General features: G+C 32.8%; 1 protein-coding gene across 2 annotated transcripts; it reads right to left on the bottom strand.

The window, feature by feature from the left end:
* Positions 1-8521: 8521 nt before the first annotated feature.
* On the bottom strand, positions 8522-9993 carry LOC127101655 (vesicle-associated membrane protein 722). Of its 2 annotated transcripts, none has more exons than XM_051039125.1 (5): positions 9632-9993; positions 9394-9535; positions 9189-9309; positions 8934-8996; positions 8522-8832 (listed from the first exon to the last, which is right to left on the bottom strand). In XM_051039125.1, the coding sequence occupies exons 1-5, from the start codon at positions 9819-9821 to the stop codon at positions 8776-8778; spliced, it is 573 nt and encodes a 190-aa protein (XP_050895082.1). In that variant the 5' UTR covers positions 9822-9993; the 3' UTR covers positions 8522-8775. The 2 variants fall into 2 exon arrangements, with proteins under 2 accessions (XP_050895082.1, XP_050895081.1); XM_051039124.1 differs by having other exon boundaries at positions 8522-8809.
* Positions 9994-10581: the final 588 nt, after the last annotated feature.

Raw genomic sequence — 10581 nt, 5'->3', positions numbered from 1 at the left:
TGTTGATCACGTGAAGAAGATCATCATAAGTCTACCTAAAAGATGGAGACCTATGATGACTGCTTTGAAGTTATCAAAGAATATGAACAACACTTCTCTTGAAGAACTCGTTAGTTCTTTAAGAAGTCATGAAATTGAGATTAAAGAAGACGAGCCCAAGAGAAAGAGAAATTTTTTTGCTCTGAAGTCTTTGGGAAATTCTGAAAAGACAAAAGCTCTTCAAACACAATTTTTACTTTGATAATCATATTTATAAAACTCCTGAGCTAGGTTAGTAAGCTCCCCTAGAGTTTTATAATTTCAAAATTATTTCTTCAATTTAAATCTACAAAGTAAGGTTTGCAATCTCCCCTTAGTTTAAGATTCAAAATGATTTTCCTTACAATAAAATCTCAAATCATATAAATATCCATGTTTTTTGGATAATCATATTTATAAAACTTCAGAGATAGGTTTGTAAGCTCCCCTTGAGTTTTATACTTTCAAAATTATTTCTTAAACTCAAATCTACAGAGTGAGGTTTGTAAGCTCCCCCTGAGTTTAAGATTCAAAATAATTTTGGTTTCAATGAAAGTTCAAATTAGACAAATATGCTAAATTTTAGAGTAAGGTTTGTAAGCTTCCTCTGAGTATTTAGACAATCAAAATTCTTCAGCTTAAGTACTGAGTGAGATTTGAAAGCTCCCTCTGAGTACAAGACTTAGAATTTTGATTCCATGAAACTCTTGATAGAAAAAACTTTTTCTTCAGAGTAGTCAAATTAAATTCTTCAAATTCATTATCCTTGACTTCTTTAGAATGTTAATGTTAACACACTCTTAATGTTTGGGATTTTATCAAATGAATAAAAATGATCAAAATAATTACTTTTCTCCCTATTTGTCGTCATAAAAAAGTATCATAAAATGATCAAAGAGATTAACTAAAGAGAGAGAGAAAGTGAAGATATTCATTTACAGAAAAAAGAAAGATATAAAACAGTTAAAGGGAATACAAAGAGAAACAATAGACAAACAAATTGACAAAAAATCATCTAGAGAATTTCCCCAAGGGTCACACTTCCTCTTATTCCGAGTCTCCAAGCCCTTAACACATATAAGCTTCTTTACCATGGAGGTCTCAAGCGTTTCAGTTTGACCTATCATTTATACTTCCTTAACTATCCCTTTTTGAACAAACAGTTCAGAGAGAACTCTCTCAAAACAGATGAAGGAAAACTCACCCTCGCGAGAGGTTAAGATCTTCTCTTTCAGATAGTTAAAGATAGTAAGAGGTATATTAACTCTTACCCTTGAAATGAGGAAATATAGAATATGTTTGTCATCTATAGACAGGAAGGGTGAGTTCTGATCCCTTGGTAAAAAGTTTTTGATAATTATCTGATACCACAAATTTATCGTGGGAGTTAGATCAGAAGCTTTGTAATGGTTTCCAGAACTTTTGGTGATGGAGAGAATGTCTGAGAAAAGTGAGGTTGGTTTTGTACCATTTAATATTGGCACATCTTCTTCATACTTAATGACATCAGCAATAAGTGAAGGAGTGATGGTAATAGGAGTGTTTAAGACAATAGATCGAATTTCCTCAACTTTTTCATCAATAAAATGAATCGAAGAATTCACCCAATTTTTTTTAACAAAGATGAGAAAAACTAGACCAGGAAGCATAGAAAAGTAGTTTTCCCAACGTTGAGGGGAACAAGATTTTGAATGTTGGAACCCATAGCTTTTAGCTCTTCAAAGTTAACAACTTAGTCCAGAATAGTAACAAGCTTGGTTTCATCACCTTTGAAGGTTTTGCAAGAAGCCATTAAAGAGATAGGTGCTAAAAGGAGATGAGAGTGAAAGAAAAAAAGGAGCGAGGTGATAAGAAAACAAAATAATACTTGGTTTATATAGAGGTGGGGAAGAGGAAGAGTAAGAGTTTTGAAGGACTCAAAGCTTAGAGAGAAATGAGAGGGAACACAAATGTCACTGAAAAGAAATGAATCAACACGAAATGTATGAATAAAGATAATCATTGATATTCTAATTAATTAATGATATAGGTGGCACCAAAGAATGATTTCATTTTACCCAAGAATATAATAATTACTCAGAGGTACTTTCAAGCATTTTTTACGGCATAAAAGATAGTGGGACAACTTGTCATACATCTTAGCCACAACATAAGTACTTGAGAATAACCAAAGATATTCAGAGATCAAAAGCCAAAAAAATCCCAAAAAGGATTCTGACTCCTAATCTTCTAACCATGACAACATTCTCACTAAGAGAGTTGGTTGGTTCAAAGGCAAAGAACTTAGAGTCAGATTTAATCATTTTGATGCTACAGGTTCTAAGATTTCATCATTCATTCAATACAAAATTTTCTTTTAAATTCTTCTAAATGAAAAGAATATTATATTCATCAAGGGTTTTTAGATAAGATATCGGCCCATTGAAGGTATGTATTAGTGAATATCCTTCTGAACATAGTTTTTGATGAAATGATGTTTATCTTGGTATGGTTAGAACTTAAAATATATAATATGATTCTTGGATAAACACAAGGAGAAATAATTATCATAGGGAAATGAATGCTACTCTTATTAGCTTGATAACCTTCTCGTCCATAGAATCTAAAAACTTGAGTGCAGTATTTAGATATTGATTGCTTTCATCTTTCATTTCCTTCAGAAGGATAACTGGTTCAAAGGCACATCATTTAGGAGAACTATATTGACTCTTCATAGTCAATCCCTTTGAATATGAAGACATATGTCTTAGTATCCTTAGAGTCACTAGAATAACGTCATCATCAAATTCTAAACAAATTTGCAATCAGCATTTTTCAGAGTCTTTTACTTCAGATTCCTCATCTTTAGAGTCTGACAAGCTAACTTGCAAATATGATAAATCTACAAATAGATTTGAGTTGCCAAGGTCAAACTTATCATCAAACTTAACATGAATTAATTCCACAACAATTCTTATTTCAGTGTTATATACTCTGTAGACTTTTGGGCAAAATAACTATCTTAACATGGTACAATTTTATGCCTTGGAATCAAACTTGTTCAAGTTTTTTAGTATAAAATAAGACAAATATATCAGAGGCTGAGTGAGGGAATAGTTACCAATAGTTCCTCTACCAATTGTCTTATTCTCTTGATCTTCTTCGTAACCTTCCGAGCCATGAGGTTTAAGTTCTAGATCTTGGAGCATATGCCTTCTTTTGAATGTTGAGAGCTCTATGTACCAGGTTCCAGGATTGATGTCCCAACCTTGCTCCCTAGGATATCTCATTTGAGTCAGATATTGATTCTGATGGAGATTTTGATCCTAGTTCATAGACAATTGCTTTTGTGCTTCTTTAGCTTCTTCTTCTGAGGCGTCGGGTGCTTTTGTGCTTGTTATCAGCTTCATGTTAACTTGTTCTTTATTCATAATCTTATTTTGAGTTGCTATAAGTATTCATCATAATTTTGTTATTGTCCTTTATGAGTTCCTTCTATGGCTTTTCTACATTGAACTTAGAACACTCCATTTATAGTGACATGTCTCCTTATGCGTAAGGTATATGACCTTCTAGACAAATCCAGACACCTTCTGCTCAGAGGTTAGCTTCATAAAGTCCACATGTTATTCTTTGTCCTCTAAAGTTGATTTGACAATGCTTCTTTATGAGCACATGCTTCTTGTGAGGTTCATATTCTTCTTGCTTGATCTTATGACTACCCAGAGAACTAGATAGCTCTTCAGTTCAGAATTATGAACAAATTGAGAGTAGTCATTGTAGCATTTTGCTTCATTGGTAAGCTTCCGATGAACTTCTTCACTTGGTATATTGTATTGACCTTTTTCTAAGACTTTCAAACCAAAACAGGAGTTTGAAAATTTGAGCATCATGTACTCAAAAGTTTCACCGGTTCTTATTTTGAAGGCCTCAAACTTGAAACAAGGTTAGCACCTTAGATTGTTGTACTTACTCATTTCTTTTATGAGTCATTCTCAAAGATTCAAATGAAGACTTAGCAAAGCTTCCATTTGCAATATTTTCATACTCATTGTAAGAAATAACATTCAAGGAGACAGTTTTGAATCTAAGATGATTCTAGTTGAATTTCTTTGTTGTTCATTCATCTTGTTCCAATTCAACATCACCAATATCTGAAGGGTGTGAGCATGTGGTGGATTAATGGTATTTTATCATTGTAGCTTGTGTTACCTTAATGTATTTCAAAAAATGAATCTTTTATGACATGGTTAAGTGTTAGCCACAATGAGTTAATAACATAACTGGTGCTCTCATACCAATTAAAGGCGCAAGAAACACAAGAAAGAGGAGTTAGATTTAGGTTTCAAGTATAACAACTTTTTATTTCCCAAAACAAATGCAAGAATAGCAAAAACAATAATAAGGACAATGATAAAAGACACAAGTATTTTATCCCGGTTCGTTGTTAACAAAGCTACATCTAGTCTACCCATGTGAATGATTTTTCCTTAGACAAAGACTTAATCCAATAATCAATCCGATTATAAAATAATGACAGTCTGTCAATGATTTCTTAAGAATTCTGGCGTACCCGGTCCCCTAAGAAATATGAAGGTCATTGACTCCTTAAGATCATGACCAACCTGTTCGCTTAAGGAGATTTATCCTCTTTGATTATCTATCAAATCCCTCTCATGAACCTAACCAACATGGTCTCTTGAGGAATACAACCTCAACGACAAACTATCATTACCCTCTCAAGATCCTGACCAAACTGGTCGCTTGAGGAATATAACCAAAATTTAGTTATTAAAAATTTGTATTCACAGAGTATGCTTCTTGATCAACTGATAACACACAAAATGAATATCAACAAAATAAATTTAATAAGATATACAATGAAATCTCTAAGTGTTTCTCTCTATGTTGTGTTGTGGTGTTTTAGCTTCAGCGTCTGCGAAGACCGACACACATCCACTTGTACGCCTGCATCAACATAATTTGTATTCCATATTCTTATTCCTCAAAATATATAGGAGATGAATAGATCCAGTGTAGGAAAGACCAGTTAGAGGGTAGAAAATGCATTTTCCTCAAAGTATTCGTTGTGAAGAGGTCACTTCATTTGCAACAATATAGTGGCGCTTGCAGCAAAGAATATGTGATGATGGGACGTGAGAAGCTTCTTTAATTTGAAAGTAGATTTGCTTTTGTACTTATGCCACATCAAACAGTATTGACCTTTAATTCAAATCTTCTAGTCATAGGCTTCTTATGCAAGTGGATTGAAGCTTGAGTAAAGATAAGAGTTTGTTTTCAAAAGGAAATCTCTTGTTAGTTATGCTTTCCTTGAGTATACTTCTCATCATAATCAGAGGTTTTATATAAGAGATGAAGTGAAGCTTGATCAGAGTCCAGATCCTAGATGATGTAGACTGCAAAGTTTATTCGAAGTGAGGCTTAAAAGTACCACAGTCCAAAGTAAGTGTAAGCAAGAAATGCATAAGCCTTTACTAGTTTATTCATATGCTTTTACTGTTCAAGAAGAATTTAATTTTTCTTACTAAATTCTAGTCAAAGGCTTCTAATATAATTTGATGAAACTTGAGTAGAGTTCAGAGGTTATGTTCATAACACGGAGAGACTTCAGAGTCCTTGGAGTACTGGGTTCTGAGACTTTCACAAACTTGTAGTCAGAGCTTATATTAGAGATTGTTTGGATGGTTTATGTTCAGAAATGTTGACTTGATAATCTTGAAGCTTGATTGGATTGTACACATGATTTTGATTACTTCCTTTTGTTTAGAGTGTGTCTTATCTTTAGAATCTTCTCTCAGCTTTCTTCAGACTTTGACTTCATTCAGATAAGACCTCTTTAATGGTATAACTTTCTTCAAAGTCTGGCTTTTATAATAGATGTCGTTCAGGCCTTGCTTCATACATTGCTTTGTTTGAAGTTTTCTTTCCATTAGACATTGATTCCTTTTGAGTTGATTATAATACTAAACTTCAGACTTAGCATTAGAAGTTTCTTGATCAGAATTTGTTTCTCTCAGCATTTGCTCTCTTCATTTAGATTTTATTTTATCCTTTGAGTTTCTTCACACTTGATTAAACAATTAGTGCATACAATTGTTCTTTTATACTTTATTATCATAAAAACTTAAAGGTATGTAGATGTAGAACCAAAGTTGTTATTATACTGTCTTCCGATAAAAAAATTATGTGACTCATTTCCTCATCACCGTTTTCTGCCATTTTTCGATCACCAGCGTATTGTCGCCACCACTACCACTGATTCTGGTGGCTTTCCGGTACACCACCTCCACAAACAGAATCGCCTGCTCCAATCTGGTCGTCGTCAACCACCTTCTCACGCGCTTTCACGTGTAGCCAAAACTTCAGCGTGTGATCCTCACGCGCCTTTGTCCCTGCCACGTATGACATCACATATGTGCTTCGATCCAGTCGTCGTTTTCACCGACTTCCTTTTCTATCCTGATTCTATATTTGCACTCAAAGTTTGTTTTTAAGCCATGGGAGATACCGATTCTGTCTTGTTTACCAAAGTTTTGCTTATCCCATGTGAAAAACTAACTAGGACATCCAACTACAACATATGGGTCGGTGTTGTCAAGATGTGGTTTCAAGGTCAAGGATTTAAAGATCACCTAACCACACAATTGCATGTATTCTCGCCGCCAAACTAACTAAATAGAAACAAGTTGATGCCTCTTTGTGCATTGTGTTATGGTTCTCCATAGCACCTAATCTCCAAGCGCAATACCAAACCTTTACCACTTGCTATGAGGTTTGGGAAAAAAAAGGCCAAGAAAGTCTTCTCCAACGATGTTACTATTGTATTCGATGATATAATGAGTTCCTTCAGTACAAATCATCCCATCAACCATCATCATCTATTGTTGTTGCTCAGTCTGGTAACCATGTAGCATTTGTCTTCAACAACAAATACAACATATTATTCTCCTTGATTAATATAGTAAGAATAATCACCTTGAAGAGATGTGAAGAATCTATTATCTTCACCTAGAACCACTTTGATCAAATCCAACTCTTTAATCTAACCCTATAATATCATTTCCACATATGACCATGAATACAAATGTGTCTTATACACATTCAACTACAACAACAACAATAACAACAACAACAATAACAACATAAACATTCAACAACAACAACAACATAAACATAAACATTCAACAACAACAACAACATAAGCATTCAACAACAACAACATAAACAACACCAACATTCAAGATCGATAATTTACTGTACATGCATGGTAGAGAAAAGTTTACGTACCGAAAATGTGATGAAGCAGTAAAAGAGCTAAATATTGTGAGTGTTGTCCTTCTTTCTTGTAAGTTTCTTCGTGTTCCTCCTTCGTTTTTCCTGCGTTTTTTCTGTTGCTTTGTACGTTAAGCCAAGAACAATAATGATGATGTTTTTTCCACGTTCATTGAAGAACTGTATTGATGGTACATAAATAATGTTAAACAGGTTGAGGATGAAAGATATGATGCTTCTTTTCTTTAATGGAGATGAAAAAATGATTAGGGTTCAAATGGTTTTTCAGTGTTGAATGTGTGTTTCGTTTCGTAAGGCATGACAACTGAATAAACATGACAAGCTAAGATGTATTGCTTGTTTTTGAATAAAATATTTCACCACGACTGATTAAACCAGCTGTGGTGATATTTGATTTATTTAATTAAATTTTATAAAAAACGTCGTTTTTAGCCATTTAAAAATTAAAAATAAAAGAAAAAATATATCATCAAATTTGGTTTTTATCAACCGTATTGACATCTAGATTATTTTCAGATTAAAAGTAAATCAAAAAGAAAGGTGTCATTATAAAAATAAAAATAAAAAGAAATAAATTATATCACAACGGTTGAATTAATCAACACTAGTAAGATTCGATTTATATTTAAATTAAAAATAAATCAAAAAAGAATCACTATAATATTAAAGCAATCACAAATTTGCTGGGATGAGATTCGAACCCATAAAATTTATGAGCGCATGATTTTAAAGATGCCCCTACAATCCTTAAAAAAAATTATAATAAAATAGACATAGTAATATATATTCTTTTATAGTAGTAATCCTTAAATAAACTCTATTGAGATGACAACACAATGATAATTTTGTTATATGCAATATTTTAAATGTGACTTCTCAAATTTATTTGAGTAGTCATCGTATTGTGAAAACATTTAATTTTTTTTCTAAGTCTATTTTAAGACATGTGCTTTATTGCATTTTTTATTAGTTAGGAAAATCTATGCATTGATAAATCATGGTTTAGCTTATGCACACAAGTTTTATGGATTATTCGTGTGTTGACAAGTGTTACAAACAAAGATTTGAAATATGATTGTCTTTGGTTTATTTGAAAATTACAGATGATATGATTTTTACTCATAAATAGGCTAATGTCATCCAATTAATTGAAGAAATTAAAATTTTATCAAGAGGATGACTTATTCAGTTTATAGAAAAACAAAAGAAATGAAAAACATGATGCACATCCTACCACACCTTATTCATTTCCCTCCCTAACTTTTTTTTTACATCAAGACATTGAATGTCTAATAAACAAATCATAAAGTTGAATAATCAGAATATTTAACAACTCAAAATGTAATGACAATATTTAACAACTGAATCCATGGCACACAGAAAGAACAATAATTAGAATCAAGGCAATTATAATAGCAAGAACTATGAGCTTGATCTTCATGTTCTGATACCACATCTTTCTCCTCAATTGGGTTCCCTGCTGCCTAAAATCTTGTGCCTGCAAAGCCATTGCATTTCAATCTACATTCAAATTCACACTTCTCACACAACTTTCATAACTAATGGATTTAAAGTTTCACTCATGTGTCATTAAAAACAAACAATAACATTAAACATCTAACCTGAAAGCGAAGGTTCTCGGTTTTATCCACCAAAACCTCAATCTTCTCTCCACGATCAATAACCTACACGAACTTACCGGTTCAAATGATATTCCAAAATTTCACAAATAATAACTGCTATAAAGCATCAACACAGACATCATACACATAAACACCCGAATGAAAGTGATTAAACATAGGTTAATCATATATCAGTCATATCCGGTGTCAAACATTAACACATATCATAAACCAAACACGTCTTTAATGTGATACCTTGTCAATATTTTCCATCATAACACCTTTGACTTCAGAAACTTGAGCTTTGACTTTAGCAAGTTTGCTAACTTCCTCCGGATGATCCACACAATATTGCATATGCTCCTTCAACTTTGGTCTAAAACATATATACCATAAGTATTATAGAGTAATTAACATGTATAAATAAATTTGGAACAGCAAAATAATCATAATTAGTTACCCAAATTCTTTGTTAAGACTTTTAGCAGTAGCTGTTGCAGCTCTTCCTCCGCCATATCTTTTGTTAAAATCATCCTTAATACGTTCAAGAAAAGCTATAGGAATTTGTCTACCAAAAGACTCCACTGCCACAACACAGTAACCTGCAAAAAAAAAAAAAAGCAATTAATCATGATAAAACTAGTTTAACAATATATATGAAGTAACCAAACAAGTATAGAAAAAGAGATTATTATTACTGAATCCATTATCGACGAGGAAGCTGAAGGTGTGACCGTCGCAATTGTAAGTGAACCTGTTATTTGAAGCAGGGAGTTTTTGAAGACACTGTAAAGCTATGGTGGTGAAGTTTCCTGTGAAGTCGCTGTGTTCTGCTATGATCAACGTTCCGCGAGCAACGAAGCTGTAAATCAACGATTGTTGTCCCATGGAATATCAATGATCAAAACTCTCTGTAACGAGTTTTTGTTTTTTTAACAAAAATGGGAAATGATGAAGAGATATAGTGGAAAGAGAGAGATAAAGAGAAGTTGTCAAATTTGGAGGCTGGAGGAATGAAAACAGGAAAAGGATAATGTCAAATACTGATCTGAAATGAAGAAAGTCAGTTAATTCTAGAAAGGAACACATTATTATTTGATTTTGTTTTTTTAAGTTATTATAAGTATTACTTTTTCAAGTTAATGACTGCTACTGTTTTGAAACATAATGTGGAAACTTTGTTTTTGGTGCATGGAGCAACTAGACAAATTGGTTATGATCTCTGTTTTTTTTCATTGAAATTGATTGAATGTCAAGGGTTGAACATTAATCAAAGAGAACATGAAGTCTTCACTTCTAGGCATTCGATTAGGAAAATATTTTTAACTAATTGGTCATATTATCATTTTAATATTAAATTGAAATTGCTTAATTCTTAAACCGGTCTGAAATATACCTCGAAAGTACCACACGTTTAACAATCTGAAATATACCTCAAAAGTACCACACATATAAGTACTTAAACAACACAAAGGATCTATGCAGACAACACAAAAGATCAATGCAGGCTGCTAAAGCTTGGTGAACCTTAAATTCTGATATTTTTCCAATTTCAAGTCAGTTCTGCAGTTCTTTCTCTGGTTTCTCTTCAGAGCGGCATTTTGGATCTTCCAATCAAAAGGCTTTTCGGTCCAATTTTATAACCTTG

Source organism: Lathyrus oleraceus, chromosome 7 (assembly GCF_024323335.1).
Source record: "Lathyrus oleraceus cultivar Zhongwan6 chromosome 7, CAAS_Psat_ZW6_1.0, whole genome shotgun sequence".
In the NCBI taxonomy this organism is placed as follows: Eukaryota; Viridiplantae; Streptophyta; class Magnoliopsida; order Fabales; family Fabaceae; genus Lathyrus; species Lathyrus oleraceus.
This window is presented reverse-complemented; position numbering and strand designations above follow the sequence as displayed.